This window comes from Oncorhynchus nerka, linkage group LG17 (genome assembly GCF_034236695.1).
Source record: "Oncorhynchus nerka isolate Pitt River linkage group LG17, Oner_Uvic_2.0, whole genome shotgun sequence".
Classification (NCBI taxonomy): domain Eukaryota; kingdom Metazoa; phylum Chordata; class Actinopteri; order Salmoniformes; family Salmonidae; genus Oncorhynchus; species Oncorhynchus nerka.
The window spans coordinates 12,025,138-12,051,463 of record NC_088412.1 but is presented as its reverse complement, the minus strand read 5'-3'; the positions used below and the strand labels follow the sequence as shown (position 1 = coordinate 12,051,463).

The window sequence follows — 26,326 nt, the reverse complement described above, 5'->3', positions numbered from 1 at the left end:
GAGAGTGGAGACAGCCCTGCTGATGAGACTAACTGATTGGTTGGAGAGTTGAGACAGCCCTGCTGATAAGACTAACTGATTGGTTGGAGAGGTGAGACAGCCCTGCTGATAAGACTAACTGATTGGTTGGAGAGTTGAGACAGCCCTGCTGATAAGACTAACTGATTGGTTGGAGAGGTGAGACAGCCCTGCTGATAAGACTAACTGATTGGTTAGAGAGGTGAGACAGCCCTGCTGATAAGACTAACTGATTGGTTGGAGAGGTGAGACAGCCCTGCTGATAAGACTAACTGATTTGTTGGAGAGGTGAGACAGCCCTGCTGATAAGACAAACTGATTGGTTGGTGAGGTGAGACGGCCCTGCTGATAAGACTAACTGATTGGTTGAAGAGGTGAGACAGCCCTGCTGATAAGACTAACTGATTGGTTGGATAGTTGAGACAGCCCTGCTGATAAGACTAACTGATTGGTTGGAGAGTTGAGACAGCCATGTTGATAAGACTAACTGATTGGTTGGAGAGTTGAGACAGCCCTGCTGATAAGACTAACTGATTGGTTGGAGAGTTGAGACAACCCTGCTGATAAGACTAACTGATTGGTTGGAGAGGTGAGACAGCCCTGCTGATAAGACTAACTGATTGGTTGGAGAGGTGAGACAGCCCTGCTGATAAGACTAACTGATTGGTTGGAGAGGTGAGACAGCCCTGCTGATAAGACTAACTGATTGGTTGGAGAGGTGAGACAGCCCTGCTGATAAGACTAACTGATTGGTTGGAGAGGTGAGACAGCCCTGCTGATAAGACTAACTGATTGGTTAGAGAGAGGTGAGACAGCCCTGCTGATAAGACTAACTGATTGGTTGGAGAGGTGAGACAGCCCTGCTGATAAGACTAACTGATTGGTTAAGGAGAGGTGAGACAGCCCTGCTGATAAGACTAACTGATTGGTTGGAGAGGTGAGACAGCCCTGCTGATAAGACTAACTGATTGGTTGCTGAGAGATTTGTTTGAGACAGCCCTGCTGATAAGACTAACTGATTGGTTGGAGAGTTGAGACAGCCCTGCTGATAAGACTAACTGATTGGTTGGAGAGTTGAGACAGCCCTGCTGATAAGACTAACTGATTGGTTGGAGAGGTGAGACAGCCCTGCTGATAAGACTAACTGATTGGTTGGAGAGGTGAGACAGCCCTGCTGATAAGACTAACTGATTTGTTGGAGAGGTGAGACAGCCCTGCTGATAAGACTAACTGATTGGTTGGAGAGTTGAGACAGCCCTGCTGATAAGACTAACTGATTGGTTGGAGAGTTGAGACAGCCCTGCTGATAAGACTAACTGATTGGTTGGAGAGTTGAGAGAGCCCAATGAGGGAGAGTAGGACTAAGTTGCATTTACTCCTGTGCACTGAGTAAGTTAGCTAGCTGATCCTAGATCTGTGCAACTTTTACCCGAGCGAGGGAGGTGGAGTAGGACTAAGTTGCATTTACTCCTGGACACTGAGTGAGTTAGCTAGCTGATCCTAGATCTGGGCAACTTCTACAAGAGCGAGCGAGGGAGAGTAGAGGTGTGGAGTATTTCCCTGATTCAAACGCCAGTGGGAGGGGCCATGACCACACTGTACTATTTAAACAAACACAAATCAGTCAGAATCTGGCAACCCTTCCACGTGGCCTCGTACTCAACCTAACCTCTGCAGTTCTACTGTAAAATAAACTCCCAAATGAAAACAGTTTATATTGTAAAATAAACTCCTATATGAAAACACGTCATCAGGTCGATCAAAAGGTGAGAGACGGCCACATCATCGGGTCGATTATGTAATGCTGTGTGTGGTTGCTAAAGAGACATCTGTGATGCAAGTGACCAACTCCAGGTAACACCATGTTCTATGGTTGGAATCCCAGAGAGGATGTAGCCTGCTGATGTTGACTGTCAGAAGTCAGCTGGAAGCAGCAACAGGGTTGTTCATTAGGCACTCAACTTTTTTTGCTTTCTACTGCAAAACACTTTGCTATGTTGAGCCCTAATGAGCGTGACTCTGGTCATGGTGAGCGACGGCACTGGGCAAGACACAGCATTGGTCGAAGTAACCATGGTGACGGCTCATGTTATGGGATGGCATGGGATGCTCTCTGCTCCAAGGTATCAGGTTGGAGTGAGACTAGAGTTCTGTGTGTGTGTGTGTTCATCATTTATGTCACCCCAAAGGGGGAGTGCAAATCAAAAGTGTGTGTAAACAAAGCAGCAAGCCTCAGAACATCCACACGACGGGACAAAAACACCACGGCAAGGAACCATGTTCTGTTGGGAAAACAACAACAACAAAAACTCCCAAAACACTCACCACACTCAAAAGACTGCATAAGAAACTCACCACAGTCCAAAGTTATCCTACTATGCTAGGCTAACTGGGCTAAATGAAGGCATTCTGAAGTCTTCATAAGCCAGGCAGTAGGGTGCTAGGCTAACTGGGCTAAATGAAGGCATTCTGAAGTCTTCATAAGCCAGGCAGTAGGGTGCTAGGCTAACTGGGCTAAATGAAGGCATTCTGAAGTCTTCATAAGCCAGGCAGTAGGGTGCTAGGCTAACTGGGCTAAATGAAGGCATTCTGAAGTCTTCATAAGCCAGGCAGTAGGGTGCTAGGCTAACTGGGCAAAATGAAGGCATTCAGAAGTCTTCATAAGCCAGGCAGTAGGGTGCTAGGCTAACTGGGCTAAATGAGACAAAACAATAAACCCCAGGCCTACAGGGCTTAGTCAAAAGTAGTGCACTATATAGGGAATAGGGTGCCAAATCTGGTCAAAAGTAGTGCACTATATAGGGAATAGGGTGCCATTTCCAAAGCAGGCCAGGTGATTATGAGTGGTAAACAAAGACAGACAGAGGGGAGACAGACGGATTTACTCGAGTCGGGTGCCAAGAGGGCCGAAACACCCTCATCAAAACCAGATCAAAACACTACGTCTGGAAACCTTAGCGCGCGTAAATTCCTGACCTGCTACAGTAAACAATGCATTTACTGCATTCCTTCTGACCATGAGGAAATAGCCCTTTTTCACAACACTATCCACTCTATTGACAATGTAGTGACACACACACACACACACACACACACACACACACACACACACACACACACACACACTCTCTCTGTCTCAGACAGTATGACGCTAACACAAACCCACTGGGACACACACACACACACACACTCTCTGTCTCAGACAGTATGACGCTAACACAAACCCACTGGGACACACACACACTCACACGTTCCAGCAGGTATATCTCACTGATCATCCCCAAAGCCAACACCTCATTTGGCCGCCTTTCCTTCCAGTTCTCTGCTGCCAGTGACTGGAACGAATTGCAAAAATCGCTGAAGCTGGAGACTTATATTTCCCTCACCAACTTTAAACATCAGCTATCTGAGCAGCTAAACGATCGCTGCTGCTGTACATAGTCCATCTGTAAATAGCCCACCCAATCTACCTACCTCATCCCCATACTGTTTTTATTTACTTTTCTGCTCTTTTGCACACCTGTATCTCTACTTGCACATCATCATCTGCTCATTTATCACTCCAGTGTTAATCTGCTAAATTGTAATCATTCGCTCCTATGGCCTATTTATTGCCTACCTCCTCATGCCTTTTGCACACACTGTATATAGACTTTATTTTTTTCTACTGTGTCATTGACTTGTTTATTGTGTTATTGGCTTGTTTATTGTTTATTCCATGTGTAACTCTGTGTTGTTGTTGTTTGTGTCACACTGCATTGCTTTATCTTGGCCAGGTCGCAGTTGTAAATGAGAACTTGTTCTCAACTAGCCTACCTGGTTAAATAAAGGTGTTCTCAACTAGCCTACCTGGTTAAATAAAGGTGTTCTCAACTAGCCTACCTGGTTAAATAAAGGTGTTCGCAACTAGCCTACCTGGTTAAATAAAGGTGTTCTCAACTAGCCTACCTGGTTAAATAAAGGTGTTCTCAACTAGCCTACCTGGTTGAATAAAGGTGTTCTCAACTAGCCTACCTGGTTAAATAAAGGTGTTCTCAACTAGCCTACCTGGTTAAATAAAGGTGTTCTCAACTAGCCTACCTGGTTAAATAAAGGTGTTCTCAACTAGCCTACCTGGTTAAATAAAGGTGTTCGCAACTAGCCTACCTGGTTAAATAAAGGTGTTCTCAACTAGCCTACCTGGTTAAATAAAGGTGTTCTCAACTAGCCTACCTGGTTGAATAAAGGTGTTCTCAACTAGCCTACCTGGTTAAATAAAGGTGTTCTCAACTAGCCTACCTGGTTAAATAAAGGTGAAATAAAAATAATAAAAACTCACACACGGTGACTCTCTGTCTCACACAGTATGACCCTAACACACTCACTGGGACACACACACCCACTGGGACACACACACACACACACACACACAGCACACACACACACTCTCTCTCACACAAACCCAATGGGACACACACACACACAGGTTATGTACTCTGACGTAACCGCTAATGAGTCGGACGTCACCGTTAAAGAGCCGGACGTCACCGTTAAAGAGTCAGACGTCACCGCTAAAGAGCCGGACGTCACCGTTAAAGAGTCAGACGTCACCGCTAAAGAGCCAGACGTCACCGCTAAAGAGCCAGACGTCACCGTTAAAGAGTCAGACGGCACCGCTAACGAGACAGACGTCACCGCTAAAGAGCCAGACGGCACCGCTAACGAGACAGACGTCACCGCTAACAAGCCGGACGTCACCACTAACGAGACAGACGGCACCGCTAACGAGCCAGACGGCACCGCTAACGAGCCAGACAGCACCGTTAACGAGCCGGACGTCACCGCTAACGAGACAGACGGCACCGCTAACGAGCAGGACGTCACCGCTAACGAGACAGACGTCACCGCTAACGAGACAGACGGCACCACTAACGAGCCAGACGTCACCGCTAACGAGACAGACGTCACCGCTAACGAGACAGACATCACCACTAACGAGCCAGACGTCACCGCTAACGAGACAGACGTCACCGCTAACGAGACAGACGTCACCGCTAACGAGACAGACGTCACCACTAAAGAGCCAGCTAAATAGTCACAACCATAGAGAATGATTACAACCATTAGAATGGACATTCCCATTCAAGTCAACATTCCGTGATGGATGGACCCACAGACATATTATACTTAAACTTGTATCCATCCCATTCTGTTTCTATTGTTACATCATGGAGCATTGGATTAAATAGGAAACTTTATTGTCCACACAAAACTGTAGTTCAAACAGTTAAAAATGGAATGCCAGTCGGGGTGTGACTGTCAACACGCCTTATTCTGTTGTTGACCTGAAGTGTGGTCCATGCGTACTGACTCACAGACACACACAGTGGAGGCTGCTGAGGGGAGGGACGGCTCATAATAATGGCCGGAACGAAGCAAATGGAATGGCATCAAGAACATGTGTTTTGACGTATTTGATACCATTCCACTTGTTTCCGCTCCACCCATTACCACGAGACCGTCCTCACCAATTAAGGTCCTACCAACCTCCCGTGGACAAACACACAGAAAGAGACCTTACCTGTTCGAGCTTGAAGAGGTGCTGGTTGAAGTAATGATGGAGCCTCTCGTTGGCCAAGTTGATACAGAACTGCTCAAAGCTGTTGTTCTCGTAGTCTTCAAAGCCAAAGATGTCCAGCACTCCAATTGAAAGAATCTGAAGTGAAAGAGAGAGTTTAGTTAGATGTGTTTAATCTATATTGAAATATTAAACATTTTAATATATAACTCAACTCAGAAACAAAGACAATGAACTCTTGATGAATCTTCCACTACAGACCCTGGTTTGATCACGGGCTGTACCACAACCGGAAGTCCCACAACAGAGAGATAGATGAGGACTGAGGGACACAACAGAGAGATAGATGAGGACTGAGGGACACAACAGAGAGATAGATGAGGACTGAGGGACACAACAGAGAGATAGATGAGGACTGAGGGACACAACAGAGAGATAGATGAGGACTGAGGGACACAACAGAGAAATAGATGAGGACTGAGGGACACAACAGAGAGATAGATGAGGACTGAGGGACACAACAGAGAGATAGATGAGGACTGAGGGACACAACAGAGAGATAGATGAAGACCGAGGGACACAACAGAGTCTCTCACATGACCCCAAACCACAGCAGTGTAAATCTAACCTCATCTGCTCTCTCTCACACTTGCACACACACACTGGCACACACACACACACACACACACACACACACACACACACACACACACACACACACACACACACACACACACACACACACACACACACAGAGATGATGGTCATAATGCCATCTGCAGCAATGTTCTGGGCACACATGTGGACACACACACACAGATTTGGGAGGAGAGAAGCAAATATGATCTGTGATCTAATCCTTTGGATGCCCGCTGGGCAAAGCCAGCCAGCTGCCACACGGTTCCCACACAGTGCTTTCTTCATTTCACCCCCAGCCGAGAGAGAGAGACGACGTTGGAGGCAGCTTATGGTAGAGAAACTTAAATAATCTGGCAACCGCTCTGGTGGACATTCCTGCAGTCAGCATATCAATCGCACGCTCCCTCAAAACGTTAGACATCTGCGGCATTGTGTTGTGTGACAAAACTGCACATTTTAGAGAGGCCTTTTATTGTCTCCGGCACAAGGTGCACCTGTGTATTTAAATTAGCAGCCTTGATATGCCACACATGGATGGATTATCTTGGCAAAGGAGAAATACTCACTAACAGGGATGTAAGCAAATTTGTGCACAACATTTTAGAAAAATAAGCATATGGAAAATGTCTGAAATCTTTTATTTCAGCTCATGAAACATGAGACCAACACCTTACATGTTGCGTTTATATTTTTGTTCAGTCTAGTTACAGGGGAGAGGAGGGGGGATGAACGAGCCAATAGGAAGCTGGAGATGATTATCAGGTGGCCATGATGGTATGAGGGTCAGATTGGGAATTTAGCCAGGACACCGGGGTTATAATAAGTGCCATGGTATATTTAGTGACCACAGAGAGTCATGACAACCTAAAGAAAGCACCTTACACAGGGAAATGTCCCCAATCACTGCCCTAGGGAATTACAATATTTTGTTGGGGACCAGAGGAAAGAGCACCTCCTGCTGGCTCTCCAACACCACTTCCAGCAGCATCTGGTCTCTCATCCTGGGAACAACTAGGACCAACCCTGCTTAGCTTCAGAAGCAAGCCAGCAGTGGGATGCAGGGCAGTATGCTGCTGTGTGTCAGAGTTTGCATGAATTATGTGTGTGTGTGTTGTGTATGTGCTGTGTGTGTTGTGTGTTGTGTATGTCCAAATCCTACCTTGGCACTGTGCTCCAGGTCTTTGTTGTTGAGCAGAGCATGGTTGGTCCTGAACACGATCCAGTCAAACAGGGCGCTGTACAGGGATTTGGCCATGGAGTCCCGAACGGTACCAGCCTACACACACAGACACAATCATGAGACATGAATACAATTTACAGTCTGCTCCAATCACAGTGCTATACACACACTGTACATTCATTTAATCTGGACCGTGGGTTGATCCTCCTGTAACCCCCCCTCCAATTCACACACACACACACACACACACACACACTTGTTGAAATCCTTACATTATGTAGATTAGGTACAAGCAACAATGGCAAACATTAATTAAATAATCTGCTGCACTTTACACAACAAGTGAAACTCTAATGTACTAGTCTGTTGATCTGGGCCTCTCTATCGGGCACTCTAATGTATTAGTCTGTTGATCTGGGCCTCTCTATCTAACTCTCTAATGTATTAGTCTGTTGATCTAGGCCTATCTATCTAACTCTCTAATGCATTAGTCTGTTGATCTAGGCCTATCTATCTAACTCTCTAAGGTATTAAGTCTGTTGATCTAGGCCTATCTATCTAACTCTCTAATGTATTAGTCTGTTGATCTGGGCCTATCTATCGGGCACTCTAATGTATTAATCTAACTCTCTAATGTATTAAGTCTGTTGATCTAGGCCTATCTATCTAACTCTCTAATGTATTAGTCTGTTGATCTAGGCCTATCTATCTAACTCTCTAATGTATTAGTCTGTTGATCTAGGCCTATCTAGCATTCTAATGTATTAGTCTGTTGATCTAGGCCTATCTAGCATTCTAATGTATTAGTCTGTTGATCTAGGCCTATCTATCTAACTCTCTAATGTATTAGTCTGTTGATCTAGGCCTATCTATCTAACTATCTAAGGTATTAAGTCTGTTGATCTAGGCCTATCTATCTAACTCTCTAATGCATTAGTCTGTTGATCTAGGACTATCTAACTATCTAAGGTATTACGTCTGTTGATCTAGGCCTATCTATCTAACTCTCTAATGCATTAGTCTGTTGATCTAGGCCTATCTATCTAACTATCTAAGGTATTAAGTCTGTTGATCTAGGACTATCTATCTAACTCTCTAATGTATTAGTCTGTTGATCTAGGCCTATCTAGCATTCTAATGTATTAGTCTGTTGATCTAGGCCTATCTATCTAACTATCTAAGGTATTAAGTCTGTTGATCTAGGCCTATCTAGCATTCTAATGTATTAGTCTGTTGATCTAGGCCTATCTATCTAACTCTCTAATGTATTAGTCTGTTGATCTGGGCCTATCTATCTAACTATCTAATGTATTAGTCTGTTGATCTAGGCCTATCTATCTAACTCTCTAATGTATTAGTCTGTTGATCTAGGCCTATCTAGCATTCTAATGTATTAGTCTGTTGATCTGGGCCTATCTATCGGGCACTCTAATGTATTAATCTAACTCTCTAATGTATTAAGTCTGTTGATCTAGGCCTATCTATCTAACTCTCTAATGTATTAGTCTGTTGATCTAGGCCTATCTATCTAACTCTCTAATGTATTAGTCTGTTGATCTAGGCCTATCTAGCATTCTAATGTATTAGTCTGTTGATCTAGGCCTATCTAGCATTCTAATGTATTAGTCTGTTGATCTAGGCCTATCTATCTAACTCTCTAATGCATTAGTCTGTTGATCTAGGACTATCTAACTCTCTAAGGTATTAAGTCTGTTGATCTAGGCCTATCTATCTAACTCTCTAATGCATTAGTCTGTTGATCTAGGCCTATCTATCTAACTATCTAAGGTATTAAGTCTGTTGATCTAGGACTATCTATCTAACTCTCTAATGTATTAGTCTGTTGATCTAGGCCTATCTAGCATTCTAATGTATTAGTCTGTTGATCTAGGCCTATCTATCTAACTATCTAAGGTATTAAGTCTGTTGATCTAGGCCTATCTAGCATTCTAATGTATTAGTCTGTTGATCTAGGACTATCTAGCATTCTAATGTATTAGTCTGTTGATCTAGGCCTATCTAGCATTCTAATGTATTAGTCTGTTGATCTAGGCCTATCTATCTAACTATCTAAGGTATTAAGTCTGTTGATCTAGGCCTATCTAGCATTCTAATGTATTAGTCTGTTGATCTAGGCCTATCTATCTAACTATCTAAGGTATTAAGTCTGTTGATCTAGGCCTATCTATCTAACTATCTAAGGTATTAAGTCTGTTGATCTAGGCCTATCTATCTAACTCTCTAATGTATTAGTCTGTTGATCTAGGCCTATCTATCTAACTCTCTAATGTATTAGTCTGTTGATCTGGGCCTATCTAGCATTCTAATGTATTAGTCTGTTGATCTAGGCCTATCTAGCATTCTAATGTATTAGTCTGTTGATCTAGGCCTATCTAGCATTCTAATGTATTAGTCTGTTGATCTAGGCCTATCTATCTAACTATCTAAGGTATTAAGTCTGTTGATCTAGGCCTATCTAGCATTCTAATGTATTAGTCTGTTGATCTAGGCCTATCTATCTAACTATCTAAGGTATTAAGTCTGTTGATCTAGGCCTATCTATCTAACTCTCTAATTTATTAGTCTGTTGATCTAGGCCTATCTAGCATTCTAATGTATTAGTCTGTTGATCTAGGCCTATCTATCTAACTCTCTAATGTATTAGTCTGTTGATCTAGGCCTATCTAGCATTCTAATGTATTAGTCTGTTGATCTAGGCCTATCTAGCATTCTAATGTATTAGTCTGTTGATCTAGGCCTATCTAGCATTCTAATGTATTAGTCTGTTGATCTAGGCCTATCTAGCATTCTAATGTATTAGTCTGTTGATCTAGGCCTATCTATCTAACTCTCTAATGTATTAGTCTGTTGATCTGGGCCTATCTAGCATTCTAATGTATTAGTCTGTTGATCTAGGCCTATCTAGCATTCTAATGTATTAGTCTGTTGATCTAGGCCTATCTAGCATTCTAATGTATTAGTCTGTTGATCTAGGCCTATCTATCTAACTATCTAAGGTATTAAGCCTGTTGATCTAGGCCTATCTAGCATTCTAATGTATTAGTCTGTTGATCTAGGCCTATCGATCTAACTATCTAAGGTATTAAGTCTGTTGATCTAGGCCTATCTATCTAACTCTCTAATTTATTAGTCTGTTGATCTAGGCCTATCTAGCATTCTAATGTATTAGTCTGTTGATCTAGGCCTATCTATCTAACTCTCTAATGTATTAGTCTGTTGATCTAGGCCTATCTAGCATTCTAATGTATTAGTCTGTTGATCTAGGCCTATCTAGCATTCTAATGTATTAGTCTGTTGATCTAGGCCTATCTAGCATTCTAATGTATTAGTCTGTTGATCTAGGCCTATCTATCTAACTCTCTAATGTATTAGTCTGTTGATCTAGGCCTATCTATCTAACTATCTAATGTATTAGTCTGTTGATCTAGGCCTATCTATCTAACTCTCTAATGTATTAGTCTGTTGATCTGGGCCTATCTAGCATTCTAATGTATTAGTCTGTTGATCTAGGCCTATCTATCTAACTATCTAAGGTATTAAGTCTGTTGATCTAGGCCTATCTATCTAACTATCTAAGGTATTAAGTATGTTGATCTAGGCCTATCTATCTAACTATCTAAGGTATTAAGTCTGTTGATCTAGGCCTATCTATCTAACTATCTAATGTATTAGTCTGTTGATCTGGGCCTATCTAGCATTCTAATGTATTAGTCTGTTGATCTAGGCCTATCTAGCATTCTAATGTATTAGTCTGTTGATCTAGGACTATCTATCTAACTATCTAAGGTATTAAGTCTGTTGATCTAGGCCTATCTATCTAACTATCTAAGGTATTAAGTCTGTTGATCTAGGCCTATCTATCTAACTCTCTAATGTATCAGTCTGTTGATCTGGGCCTATCTATCTAACTATCTAAGGTATTAAGTCTGTTGATCTAGGCCTATCTATCTAACTCTCTAATGTATCAGTCTGTTGATCTAGGCCTATCTAGCATTCTAATGCATTAGTCTGTTGATCTAGGCCTATCTAGCATTCTAATGTATTAGTCTTTACATCAACGTACAGGTCTGTCAGTCTGTCTCTGTCCGCCTGTGTCTGTCTTTGTCTCTACTGTATTTCCTGTTGCATATATCTTCCCATTTGTATAATTATCGCTCCATCTCTTTATATGTCTCTATCTAGACATCTACCCATTTTAACTGTCTCCCTGTCTGTTTACACATTTCTCAATCCAGATATATGTCTGTCTGCCATCTGCAGTATCACTGACTCAGGGATGCGGGTCCATTTTAATAAACTCTCTTTTTCCCCATCTGCTTCTCCAACAGAGGACAGAAGTCCAGCCAACACCTGCTCTCTGAACAGTACTGCATTGCACCAGCTGAGCAAAGCAAAACCAAGGCCCACAGTCTGTGTTTCTCTCTACATTTAAGCTGATCAATGTCAATGTCACCGTAACAAGCTTTGATGTGTGTACTTTAGAGAGTCTAATGAACAAGTGGATAGTCATCAACATTCTGACCTGATCTGTTCTATCATCAGCATTCTGACCTGATCTGTTCTATCATCAACATTCTGACCTGATCTGTTCTATCATCAACATTCTGACCTGATCTGTTCTATCATCAACATTCTGATCTGTTCTATCATCAACATTCTGACCTGATCTGTTCTATCATCAACATTCTGATCTGTTCTATCATCAACATTCTGATCTGTTCAATCATCAACATTCTGACCTGATCTGTTCTATCATCAACATTCTGACCTGATCTGTTCTATCATCAACATTCTGACCTGATCTGTTCTATCATCAACATTCTGATCTGTTCTATCATCATCATTCTGACCTGATCTGTTCTATCATCAACATTCTGACCTGATCTGTTCTATCATCAACATTCTGACCTGATCTGTTCTATCATCAACATTCTGATCTGTTCTATCATCAACATTCTGACCTGATCTGTTCTATCATCAACATTCTGATCTGTTCTATCATCAACATTCTAATCTGTTCAATCATCAACATTCTGACCTGATCTGTTCAATCATCAACATTCTGACCTGATATGTTCTATCATCAACATTCTGACCTGATCTGTTCTATCATCAAAATTCTGATCGGTTCTATCATCAACATTCTGACCTGATCTGTTCTATCATCAACATTCTGACCTGATCTGTTCTATCATCAATATTCTGACCTGATCTGTTCTATCACCAGCATTCTGACCTGATCTGTTCTATCATCAGTGTTCTGACCTGATCTGTTCTATCAACATTCTGACCTGATCTGTTCTATCATCAAAATTCTGATCTGTTCTATCAATAACATTCTCACCTGATCTGTTCTATCATCAACATTCTGATCTGTTCTATCATCAACATTCTGACCTGATCTGTTCTATCATCAACATTCTGACCTGATCTGTTCTATCATCAGCATTCTGACCTGTTATGTTCTATCATCAGCATTCTGACCTGATCTGTTCTATCATCAGCAATCTTATCTGTTCTATCATCAGCATTCTGTTCTGTCATCAACATTCTGACCTGATCTGTTCTATCATCAACATTCTGATCTGTTCTATCATCAACATTCTGACCTGATCTGTTCTATCATCAACATTCTGACCTGATCTGTTCTATCATCAGTATTCTGACCTGATCTGTTCTATCATCAGCATTCTGACCTGACCTGATCTGTCATCAGCATTCTGACCTGATCTGTTCTATCATCAGCATTCTGATCTGATCTGTTCTATCATCAACATTCTGACCTGATCTGTTCTATCATCAGCATTCTGACCTGATCTGTTCTTTCGTCAACATTCTGACCTGATCTGTTCTATCATCAGCATTCTGATATATTCTATCATCAACATTCTGACCTGATCTGTTCTATCATCAGAATTCTGACTTGATCTGTTCGATCATCAACATTCTGACCTGATCTGTACTATCATCAACATTTTGATCTGTTCTATCATCAACATTTTGATCTGTTCTATCATCAACATTCTGATCTGTTCTATCATCAACATTTTGATCTGTTCTATCATCAACATTCTGATCTGTTCAATCATCAACATTTTGATCTGTTCTATCATCAACATTCTGATCTGTTCTATCATCAACATTCTGACCTGATCTGTTCTATCATCAACATTCTGACCTGATCTGTTCTATCATCAACATTCTGATCTGTTCAATCATCAACATTTTGATCTGTTCTATCATCAACATTCTGACCTGATCTGTTCTATCAACATTCTGATCTGTTCTATCATCAACCTTCTGACCTGATCTGTTCTATCATCAACATTCTGATCTGTTCAATCATCAACATTTTGATCTGTTCTATCATCAACATTCTGATCTGTTCTATCATCAACATTCTGACCTGATCTTTTCTATCATCAACATTCTGACCTGATCTGTTCTATCATCAACATTCTGATCTGTTCTATCATCAACATTTTGATCTGTTCTATCATCAACATTCTGATCTGTTCTATCATCAACATTCTGATCTGTTCTATCATCAACACTCTAACCTGATCTGTTCTATCATCAGCATTCTGACCTGATCTCCAAGGACACAAGACATTGGGGAATGTGAAGTATTTTCTTTCAAGTGTATTTATGTGGTTCATCTTTCCCCTCTGAACCTGTAGAGGTGTTGAACTCGAAGATTAAACTACCCTCTTGACTTTCCATAACTCTTCAGACAGTCGGTCTAATGTCACAATGCTGTTATATAGTCCTTTGTTCAGATAGACTTCCACCTATATGGAGACTACGCATCACAAGAAGTCTCACATCCGCTACATCGCTCCATAACACCATTGTTGATAGCGGTTAGCTCACAGCCTACCAAGCCCACAGGCGCTAACTAGTTTAGAACAATGTTAGCCAGCATCAGTGTAACATGTTAGCATGCCAGAAAAGTTCCTCAAATGCTAACAATGTTAGCTAGCCAACAGTAGTGTAACGTCTGTTAGCATGCCAGCTAACAGCAAACAAGTTCCTTCTGGTTTTTCTATGATGCCCCAAGCCCTGCTGTGCTACAACACTACAGATTTAGGTGTTTTGAGATTCAGAGCCAAAACTTTAAGTGTCTCCAGACAGACAAATCACTTTTTGGATACTTCAGCTATCCATAAAAAAACAACAGTACCAAGACAGACGATTACGTGCCTCAACAAGCCAAGGGAAAATATGCTCTCCACTTACAGATGATGAAAGGCATGCTAAGCTAATATAAGTGGAGTTGGAATGAGGACTTGGACATACGACCATCAGCCTTTGGCAGTTTGGAGTGTTATGGAAAGGGATTGGGCGGTGGAGGAGCAAAACAGAATACTATTGGTCCCCAAATGACTGGATGATCTTTGTGACTGGGAGGCTGTATACAGGGACCCTTCTGGCAACTGCCACATTGACGACAAAGTTACTCCAACAGTAGGCCATCTTATGCATGCTTTGTGTAGCTACTGTAGCTCATATAGGGTGATTATGGGCTAATGTGAGTGGAGTTCGTTTCAGTTTAGCTGTGGTTGGTCAGACATGAATCACCTCAGTCAAATTCCACGTTTTACACTGTTTTGTTTTTTTCCCCTCATAACTCTTTGCATAAGTTCTAATATGCAGATGTGTGTTCTGAATTACTTATCACCTTAGATAAGTAATAGATAAGCGCTGTCCATTTCATTGTGTTAAGCTTTGAAACAACATCTAAAATGACCATGTTTTACACTGCTGTTGAACTTTTTTCAAATTGATCATCACAGTGAGGTGAGTATTAAAAGCACTATACCTTTTTGATTATGAGTAGAACCTGATGGAGGGACAATAGAGCCCTGAGTACCAGGCCATTAGAACCTGATGGAGGAACAATAGAGCCCTGAGTACCAGGTCATTAGAACCTGATGGAGGAACAATAGTGCCCTGAGTACCAGGCCATTAGAACCTGATGGAGGGACAATAGAGCCCTGAGTACCAGGCCATTAGAACCTGATGGAGGGACAATAGAGCCCTGAGTACCAGGCCATTAGAACCTGATGGAGGGACAATAGAGCCCTGAGTACCAGGCCATTAGAACATGATGGAGGAACAATAGTGCCCTGAGTACCAGGCCATTAGAACCTGATGGAGGAACAATAGAGCCCTGAGTACCAGGCCATTAGAACCTGATGGAGGGACAATAGAGCCCTGAGTACCAGGCCATTATAACATGATGGAGGGACAATATAGCCCTGAGTACCAGACGATTAGGACCTGATGGAGGGACAATAGAGCCCTGAGTACCAGGCCATTAGAACCTGATGGAGGGACAATAGAACCATGAGTAACCAGGCCATTAGGACCATGTTCCTGAACAGCTTTCACTTGGTTTTCCAAGTTAAGCACTGGGTAGCTGCAGGAACAGGGTTGGAGAGCTCATGGCATACAGAGTTTGGGTGGAATATCACCTGTGGCACAGCGAGGGCATGCTCCTCAAACAGTGCTTGATGCATAGAGTGTATTCTTATATTTATTTCTCAGGCTGTTCATATTAAGCACATGCTCCGCTATAAAACCGAAATAGCCTACAAAACGGATTTGAGTGCGTGCAGATGCCGTATTCTTTCCCCTGACCCTGTTCCTGCCCATTTGATAATGGTCCATTCTAAATCTAAAATAATGTTACATATTAGTAAAGACAAAATTCAATTGAGATGAGTCTGATGGGTGAAAATATGATCACTTGATGAGAGAACAGCTGTGCAGCCTGAGGTTAAGGAACAGAGAGTAAACATTTTTCTAACTACTTTTTCAAATCATCAATAGCCTATATTAGCATCATACAGCCCATATACATTTTGATTTCTAACACATTGTAAGGTTTGTATCATTCACAACTAAAGTTGCCAAATAACTTTAAATCTAGCGTATATGACCTGTTTCAAATGATCACTTTTACACTCAACATAGCTACTTCAAATGTGCACTTGCTCTGGAATGGGAAAAATATCCTTTCTATTTTATTCAGCTACTGTAAGTTAAAATACAGTATATTATTCTTACTATAAAATTATATAATATAATGGCCATTAGACATATTTAATTTAATTTTTAATTTTACCTTTATTTAACCAGGCAAGTCAGTTAAGAACACATTCTTATTTTCAATGGCGGCCTGGGAACAGTGGGTTAACTGCCTGTTCAGGGGCAGAACGACAGAATTGTACCTTGTCAGCTAGGGGGTTTGAACTCGCAACCTTCCGGTTACTAGTCCAACGCTCTAACCACTAGGCTACCCTGCCGCTCCATGTAGGCTAACTGCCAAAACTACCAGCATCAACAAAACATGTAGGCTAACTGCCAAAACTACCAGCATCAACAAAACATGTAGGCTAACTGCCAAAACTACCAGCATCAACAAAACATGTAGGCTAACTGCCAAAACTACCAGCATCAACAAAACATGTAGGCTAACTGCCAAAACTACCAGCATCAACAAAACATGTAGGCTAACTGCCAAAACTACCAGCATCAACAAAACATGTAGGATAACTGCCAAAACTACCAGCATCAACAAAACATGTAGGCTAACTGCCAAAACTACCAGCATCAACAAAACATGTAGGCTAACTGCCAAAACTACCAGCATCAACAAAACATGTAGGCTAACTGCCAAAACTACCAGCATCAACAAAACATGTAGGCTAACTGCCAAAACTACCAGCATCAACAAAACATGTAGGCTAACTGCCAAAACTACCAGCATCACTTGAGTAAATGAGGGATACAAAGTATATTGAAAGCAGGTGCTTCCACACAGGTGTGGCTCCTGAGATAATTAAGCAATTAACATCCCATCATGTTTAGGGTCATGTATAAAAAATTCTGGACGGACCATGGCTGTCTCAGTCACCAGATCTCAACCCAATTGAATCTTATCTAAGATTCTGGAGCAGCGCCTGTTTTTCACCTCCACCACCAAATGATTACATTTCTTGTGGAAGAATGGTGTCACATCCCTCCAATAGAGTTCAGACACGTAAGATATATGAAGCTATTCTGGCTCATGGTGGCTCAATGCCCACTTTATGTTGATGTTTCCTTTATTCTGGCAGTTACGTGTAGGTCTGTGGTGTAACTGTAACAGTTTATAGAGCTGACACCATTTTCATACTCTACATGACAGAGAATGTTGAGAATGTTGCCTACATACTATACTGTATATGAACCTTCTGTAACCTTGCATGCCCCTGAACACACCCCGAATGTACAGTAGAGTGTTTGCAGGCAGTAAGTGAGTTTAACCCGCTTCGACTAGGTCCAGGGGGAGCACAGATTCACGATGAAGAAAAAATGTTATATATATATATATATATATACCACACATTTCTAATAAACAATGTTGCATGTCCCTAAACACGTCCCATATGTACAGGTCATTTCAACTAGGTTCTGGGGAGCAGAGAGTTGTGACCAAGTAAAAATGTGTTTTAAAAAGCCTACTGCATTATTGACCTCATCGTTATTTTTAGAGGAATGAGCTTCACTGTTTCCTGTTTCCTGCTCTCAAAGGTGATATAAGTTCACATGTATTATGCAGCCCAATCAAAACTGCTCAAAAGGTCCATCCTGGGATTTTCAAACACGATAAAGAACATTTGCGATGACGTCTTGTTTGAACTAACATCCACTGTCACGAAACATCACAAGTCAAACACAATTAAATGATTTACCACAATGGGAGTGTTGAGTTAGATATGGAATGGATGGAGAGAAACAATTTGCTAAAAACAAACGTTGTTTTTATAGGAGGGCCACCCTAAATAATAAGAGGGAAGTTATCAGAGAGAGTTTAGAGCCTGTAATGAGGTCTTGGTTGGAGTTTGGTCATTAGAAGCCTATGCCAGGGAGACCAAAACACAGAGAGCCGTGGTCTTTCTCGACTAATGGCTTACAAACACGCTCCGCGAGCCATGGGAGGTGTAAAACAACACCCTGCATGAGCCCGCACTGCACATGGCTCGCTAGCCCCTTCTCCGCACGGGGTGGCTGTGTTTGAGGCATTTGCGTCCAATTGGATGCCTGTTTTTGATGCGAGTTTATAGGAAAGTGTGTGTTTGATTGTGTGTGTGTGTCTCTGTGTTAGCTACAAAGATATAAACATAGTTGTGATATAGCGTGGCAACATTTAATCTAAAGCACATGAATGCATGGTTTAAGAAGTTCCTTATCCTCCAAACGGTCTCACTTTAAAAACAGGAAACAGGAAGTGGTGGAATCTGATTATCTGGAGCCAAATCAACAGTGAGTCAGTGTAGCTTATCTACACACACTACACACATGCACACACACAGCAGAGCTGGGGTTAATTAAAACAACACCGTCTTCCTCTCTCATTAGCTAGCATGAAGAAAGCAATAGCTAGTCTTCCTCTCTCATTAGCTAGCATGCTGCAGGCCAAGGCTAGTCTTCCTCTCTCATTAGCTAGCACGCATCAGGCCATAGCTAGTCTTCCTCTCTCATTAGCTAGCATGCAGCAGGCCATAGCTAGTCTTCCTCTCTCATTAGCTAGCATGCTGCAGGCCAAGGCTAGTCTTCCTCTCTCATTAGCTAGCACGCATCAGGCCATAGCTAGTCTTCCTCTCTCATTAGCTAGCATGCAGCAGGCCATAGCTAGTCTTCCTCTCTCATTAGCTAGCATGCAGCAGGCCATAGCTAGTCTTCCTCTCTCATTAGCTAGCATGCAGCAGGCCATAGCTAGTCTTCCTCTCTCATTAGCTAGCATGCAGCAGGCCATAGCTAGTCTTCCTCTCTCATTAGCTAGCATGCAGCAGGCCATAGCTAGTCTTCCTCTCTCATTAGCTAGCATGCTGCAGGCCAAGGCTAGTCTTCCTCTCTCATTAGCTAGCACGCATCAGGCCATAGCTAGTCTTCCTCTCTCATTAGCTAGCATGCAGCAGGCCATAGCTAGTCTTCCTCTCTCATTAGCTAGCACGCATCAGGCCATAGCTAGTCTTCCTCTCTCATTAGCTAGCATGCAGCAGGCCATAGCTAGTCTTCCTCTCTCATTAGCTAGCATGCAGCAGGAAACTGACAGGTATCCAACCACTCAAGTCTTTAAAAAATAAAAAATAAAACAGTATTAGGGGCCAGAAGGAGACAATGGAACAGGACCTCTCCCAAATCGGGTCCATCTGAACCCCAGTGTGACGGGACAGCTATCCGGGAGATACTTTTGTCCAGGAGGGGAAATGATTTTGAGAGAAAAGATGCTACACTTGCCAAGCCCTTTCTTCATGGGCCCTTGTACAATAAAAGGGCTTAATATTATGGCAGAAAGTCATGGATTCCACAAGCTTGCTTCAGGCGAAAGAAAGAAAGAAAGAGAGAGAGAGAGAGAGAGAGAGAGAGAGAGAGAGAGAGAGAGAGAGACTATTTCCACATCGTTACAACACTGTACATAGCCATAATGACATTTGAAATGTCTCTATTCCTTTGAAACTTTTGTGAGTGTAATGTTTACTGTTCATTTCTGATTATTCATTTCACTTTTGTTTATGATCTATTTCACCTGCTTTGGCAACGTTAACATATGTTTCCCGTGCCAATAAAGCCATTTACATGTTATAACAGTGAACACAATCACAGAAGTTCCCAAAGATTAAAATACATTTCAAATGTTATATTATGTCTATATACAGTGTTGTAATGATGTGCAAATAGCTAAAGTACAAAAGGGAATATAAAAAAAACATAAATATAGGTTGTATTTACAATGGTGTTAGTTCTTGTGGCAACATGTCACAAATCTTGCTGCTGTGATGGCACACTGTGGTATTTCACCCAGTAGATATGGGAGTTTATTAAAACAGGATTTGTTTTTTAATTCTTTGTGGATCTGTGTAATCTGAGGGAAATGTGTGTCTCTATTTGGCCGGATTTGGTTGTGTCTAAATGTGCTGCTGTCCTGTGGCTCTGTGGGGTCTGTTAGTGAACAGAGCCCCAGGACCAGCTTGCTTAGGGGGCTCTCCTCCAGGTTCATTTCTCTGTAGGTGATGGCTCTGTGGGGTCTGTTTGTGATTGTGAACAGAGCCCCAGGACCAGCTTGCTTAGGGGGCTCTCCTCCAGGTTCATTTCTCTGTAGGTGATGGCTCTGTGGGGTCTGTTTGTGATTGTGAACAGAGCCCCAGGACCAGCTTGCTTAGGGGGCTCTCCTCCAGGTTCATTTCTCTGTAGGTGATGGCTCTGTGGGGTCTGTTTGTGATTGTGAACAGAGCCCCAGGACCAGCTTGCTTAGGGGACTCTCCTCCAGGTTCATTTCTCTGTAGGTGATGGCTCTGTGGGGTCTGTTTGTGATAGTGAACAGAGCCCCAGGACCAGCTTGCTTAGGGGGCTCTCCTCCAGGTTAATTTCTCTGTAGGTGATGGCTCTGTGGGGTCTGTTTGTGTTTGTGAACAGAGCCCCAGGACCAGCTTGCTTAGGGGGCTCTCCTCCAGGTTAATTTCTCTGTAGGTGATGGCTCTGTGGGGTCTGTTTGTGTTTGTGAACAGAGCCCCAGGACCAGCTTGCTTAGGGGGCTCTCCTCCAGGTTCATTTCTCTGTAGGTGATGGCTTTGTTATGAAAGGTTTGGGAATCGCTTCGTTTTAGGTGGTTGTAGAATTTAACAGCTCTTTTCTGGATTTTGATAATTAGCGGGTATCGGCCTAATTCTGCTCTGCATGCATTATTTGGTGTTTTACGTTGTACACAAAGCATATTTTTTTGCAGAAATCTGCATGCAGTCTCAATTTGTTGTTTGTCCCTTTTTCTGAATTCTTGGTATGTCGAATTCTATGTTCCTTTTGATGGCATTAAAGGCCCTTCTTGCCTTGCCTTTGTGGAAGTTACCTGTGGCGCTGATGTTTAGGCAGAGGTATGTATCGTTTTTTGTGTGCTCCAGGGCAACGGTGTCTAGATGGAATTTGTATTCGCAACTAGACCTTTTATGGAAGACCACTGTTTTTGTCTTACTGAGATTTACTGTCAGGGCCCAGGTCTGACAGTATATGTGCAGAAGATCTAGGGGCTGCTGTAGGCCCTCATTGGTTGGGGACAGAAGCACCAGATCATCAGCAAACAGTAGACATTTGACTTCAGATTCTAGTATGTTGAGGCCAGGTGCTGCAGACTGTTCTAGTGCCCTCGCCAATTCATGATATATTTGTTGAAGAGGGTGGGGCTTAAGTTCATCCCTGTTTCACCCCATGGGCCTTTGGAAATAAATGTGTGTTTTTTGCCAATTTTGTTTGTGTACATGGATTTTATAATTATCGTATGTTTTTCCCCCAACACCACTTTTCATCAATTTGTATAGCAGGCCCTCATGCCAAATTGAGTCAAAATCTAAAAAGGATGAGAAGACTTTGCCTTTGATTTGTTTTTTTTGTTTGTCAATCAGGGTGTGCAGGGTGAATACATGGCCTGTCGTACAGTAATCAGGGTGTGCAGGGTGAATACGTGGCCTGTCGTACAGTAATCAGGGTGTGCAGGGTGAATACGTGGCCTGTCGTACAGTAATCAGGGTGTGCAGGGTGAATACGTGGCCTGTCGTACAGTAATCAGGGTGTGCAGGGTGAATACGTGGCCTGTCGTACAGTAATCAGGGTGTGCAGGGTGAATACGTGGTCTGTCGTACAGTAATTTGGTAAAAAAAAAGACAATTTGACATTTGCTCAGTACATTGTTTTCGTTTTCGTCTGCTGATAATGATAATCCAGAGGATTTTTCCAAGGATGCTGTTGACACATACAGTTGAAGTTGGAAGTTTACATACACTTTAGCCAAATACATTTAAACTCAGTTTTTGACAATTCCTGACTTTTAATCCTAGTAAAAATTCCCTGTCTTAGGTCAGTTAGGATCACCACTTTATTTTAAGAATGTGCAATATCAGAATAATAGTTGAATGATTTATTTCAGCTTTTATTTCTTTCATCACATTCCCAGTGGGTCAGAAGTTTACATACACTCAATTAGTATTTGGTAGCATTTCCTCAAAATTATTTAACTTGGGTCAAACTTTTCAGGTAGCCTTCTACAAGATTCCCACAATTTGGCCCATTCCTCCTGACAGAGCTGGTGTAACTGAGTCGGGTTTGTAGGCCTTCTTGCTCGCACATGCTTTTTCAGGTCTGCCCACAAATTTTCTATAGGATTGAGGTCAGGGCTTTGTGATATCCACTCCAATACCTTGACTTTGTTGTCATTGTCCATTTGGAAGACCCATTTGCGACCAAGCTTTAACTTCCTGACGGATGTCTTGAGATGTTGTTTCAATATATCCACATAATTTTCCTGCCTCATGATCCCATCTATTTTGTGAAGTGCACCAGTCCCTCCTGCAGCAAATCAGCCCCACAACATGATACTGCCACCCCCGTGCTTCACGGTTGGGATACTGTTCGTCGGCTTGCAAGCCTCCCCCTTTTCCTCCAAACATAACGATGGTCATTATGGCCAAACAGTTCTATTTTTGTTTCATCAGACCAGAGGACATTTCTCCAAAATGTACGATCTTTGTTCCCATGTGCAAGTTGCAAACCGTAGTCTGGCTTTTTTATGGCGGTTTTGGAGCAGTGGCTTCTTCCTTGCTGAGCGGCCTTTCAGGTTATGTCGATATAGGGACTCGTTTTACTGTGGATAAAGATACTTTTGTACCTGTTTCCTTTTTGTACAGAACATGTCTCCTTCCTGAGCGGTATGACGGCTGCGTGATCCCATGGTGTTTATACTTGCATACCATTGTTTGTACAGATGAACGTGGTACCTTCAGGTGTTTGGAAATTGCTCCCAAGGATGAACCAGACTTGTGGAGGTCTTGGCTGATTTCTTTTGATTTTCCCATGATGTCAAGCCTAGAGGCACTGAGTTTGAAGGTAGGCCTTGAAATACATCCACAGGTGCACCTCCAATTGACTCAAATTATGTCAATTAGCCTATCAGAAGCTTCTAAAGCCATGACATCATTTTCTGGAATTTTCCAAGCTGTTTAAAGGCACAGTCAACTTAGTGTATGTAAACTTCTAACCCACTGGAATTGTGATACAGTGAATTAGAAGTTAAATAATCTGTCTGTAAACAATTGTTGGAAATATTACTTGTGTCATGCACAAAGTAGATGTCCTAACCGACTTGCCAAAACTACAGTTTGTTAACAGGACATTTATGGAGTGGTTGAAAAATGAGTTTTAATGACTCTAACATAAGTGTCTGTAAACTTCCGACTGAAGACTGTGTCTTCAGTGGATGTGTGTGGGGCTTGTCAAGTGAGATATCAGGGGAGCTGACAGGATTTGGTTTCTGGCCCAAACATTATATTTGACTGTATATTCCAGTCAAAGACAGACAGCGAAAACAGGAACTCGTATCAAACCGTTGAAAGCTAATGTTAGTTATTAAATTGACCTGGGCCGTGTTCATTATGCAAAAAACTGAAGAAAACAGGAACTCGTATCAAACCGTTGATAGCTAATGTTAGTTATTAAATTGACCTGGGCTGTGTTCATTATGCACAAAACAGAAGAAAACAGACTGAAACATGCCACATTAGTAAACCTCACAGGAAACAGGAAGTCACAGAGGAAGACAGCACCAACAACACAACCCTGAGGCAGCGGGGCCAGAACAAATCCTCCTGAGACTGCCCCTCACAATCCCTGGCCGCTGATGCATTCTGCAACCAAACAAAGCCACTCTGTTTTGCTTTCTTGAGGCCTTTTGGGATTTTACATTTGAGTCATTTAGCAGACACTCTTATCCAGAGCGACTTACAGTAGGAAGGTCCACTCTTGGGAATCAAACCCACAACCCTGGCGATGCAAGTGTAATGCTCTACCAACTAAGCCACATGGGAGGTTTTACCAACTGAGCCACACGGGAGGTTTTACTCTGGCCAAAATCTGTTCTCGAAAATAAGCCCCCAAAATGATGAATTTTTGGTGGTCAATGAGTGTCAAATTTGGTCAACGATAAAAGTAATTGCTAATTTGCTACATGAGGCTTATTTGATGCAATAGAAGTTTCGTAACGTTTAGGTTGTTAGAAATGCACTGATATAAGTGTACGCACGTGGCATTCGGTCAACTTTGGAAGAAAAAATAAAACTACTTCATATTGGAGTTGTGATATAACCTGCTTTAGCTTTATAACCTGTTTTAGCATGGACATTGCCATTGAGGGCTTCCACCATTTTAAAGTAGTCAACTGGGTGGGGATTCCTATGAGTTGGGAGCAATTAGCCAATGAAGAAGAAAATGTACAACTTTAAAATGGAGATAGCCTCAATGGCACTTCCCATGCTGTCACAGACAATATAATGGCACAGATACAAAGGGAGTCCTCTATCTCTATGGTCTGTTGTTCACACACATATCTTCCCTCTCATTGGCTAGAATGGTTCCACCTGATCTCGCCTCCTTCCATCCCGCCTGCCTCCCATCTTTGAGGACATGTATTTCCATTGTTGGAGTGGTCACTTGACAGTCTTGTCAATATAATAGACCATCTTTGACTGTACACCCCTCCCTCCCCTCCCCCCCCCCCCCCCCACCAATGACTACAAAAGCCTTTTGTGTTTTGGCGTCAGGAAAGCAAATACAAACAAAAAAGGAGAGTCCTCAGCAATTCATAAACAGAACTCTATAAATGATTCTGTAGGAGAGTTCTGAAGTTCTGAGGCCGTGTTGATGTCACTTTGGGGTCAGATAGGGTTCAAAGCCGTTTGTGTGGTGCGGTACAGTTGTGTTATTATATTTTGTTGTTGTGGTAGTGTTTGTTATCGTAAGCAGAGCGGGAAATATCGTGCTCACCTCGGCCAGTTTGTACGGAACGATCAGCCTCTCTCCCACAGTCACCGTCTTCCTGGTGGTCAGAGCCTCGAACAGCATCTCTTCCTTCACCTTCAAAGACAAGTTCAAGGACACAGGTCAGTCAGTCTAGATAACAACAGCCCTCCCCCTTTCTGACTGACACGGGTAGCTTATTGTATAGAGCAGAACAGACAGACAGACAGACAGACAGACAGACAGACAGACAGACTAGCTCATTGAGAGAGGCAGATGTCACTGCACACACATCTGACCACTCATCCATCCACTGGGATCATGGGAGTGGGGCGGCTAACAGCTATTTTTGTCAGTTACCTTTATAATGGTCTTCGTAATGGTTTTTATAATAGTATTTATAATGGTCTTTAAAATAGTCTTTAAAATGGTCTTTACAATGGCCTTTAAAATAGTCTTTACAATGGTCTTTATAATGGTCTTTGTAATGGTCTTTAAAATAGTCTTTAAAATAGTCTTTACAATGGTCTTTACAATGGTCTTTATAATGATGTTTATGAGGGTCTTTAAAAAAGTCTTTACAATGGTCTTTACAATGGTCTTTATAATGGTCTTTGTAATGGTCTGTAAAATAGTCTTTATAATGATGTTTATAAGGGTCTTTAAAATGGTCTTTATAATAGTCTGTACTGTAAACAGCTGCATTTGAGGGGGGAACTAATCTGATTTAATTTCATACTTCCTGGTAATCCCCAACTGGGTGTCAAGCTAATTCTACTGCTCACTGATTGGTTGGTTCTGCATGGTAACAGGACTTAAAAATCTTCTCTGCTGTTATGTTAAAACATTTCTTAATCAAGCAATTGGGAGATGTGCTCTAAGGCACTGGAGCACTGGTTTTCTAATTCCCATTGTAACAATGGCTGTGACACAGACAGAGTCAAAACTGAACCTGGAACTGTGTTACTGCCACTGTTGCATCACTCAATACTACTAGCTCAACCTAGCCTAGCCCTCCTGGGACCCTGAGGTCCGGCCAGAGGATCTAGTCTATCATCTCTACCATCTGACACTGCTCCACT

At 42.2% G+C, this 26,326-nt stretch overlaps 1 protein-coding gene across 1 annotated transcript in view; it reads right to left on the bottom strand.

Moving 5' to 3' along the window:
• Nucleotides 1-26,326, bottom strand: part of LOC115144693 (unconventional myosin-IXAa-like) — a 259,989-nt gene that overhangs the window by 96,708 nt on the left and 136,955 nt on the right. Inside the window, 3 exon segments of the mRNA XM_065002966.1 lie at nt 5,579-5,713; nt 7,374-7,490; nt 25,272-25,361. Coding sequence (XP_064859038.1) covers nt 5,579-5,713; nt 7,374-7,490; nt 25,272-25,361 — 342 coding nt within the window.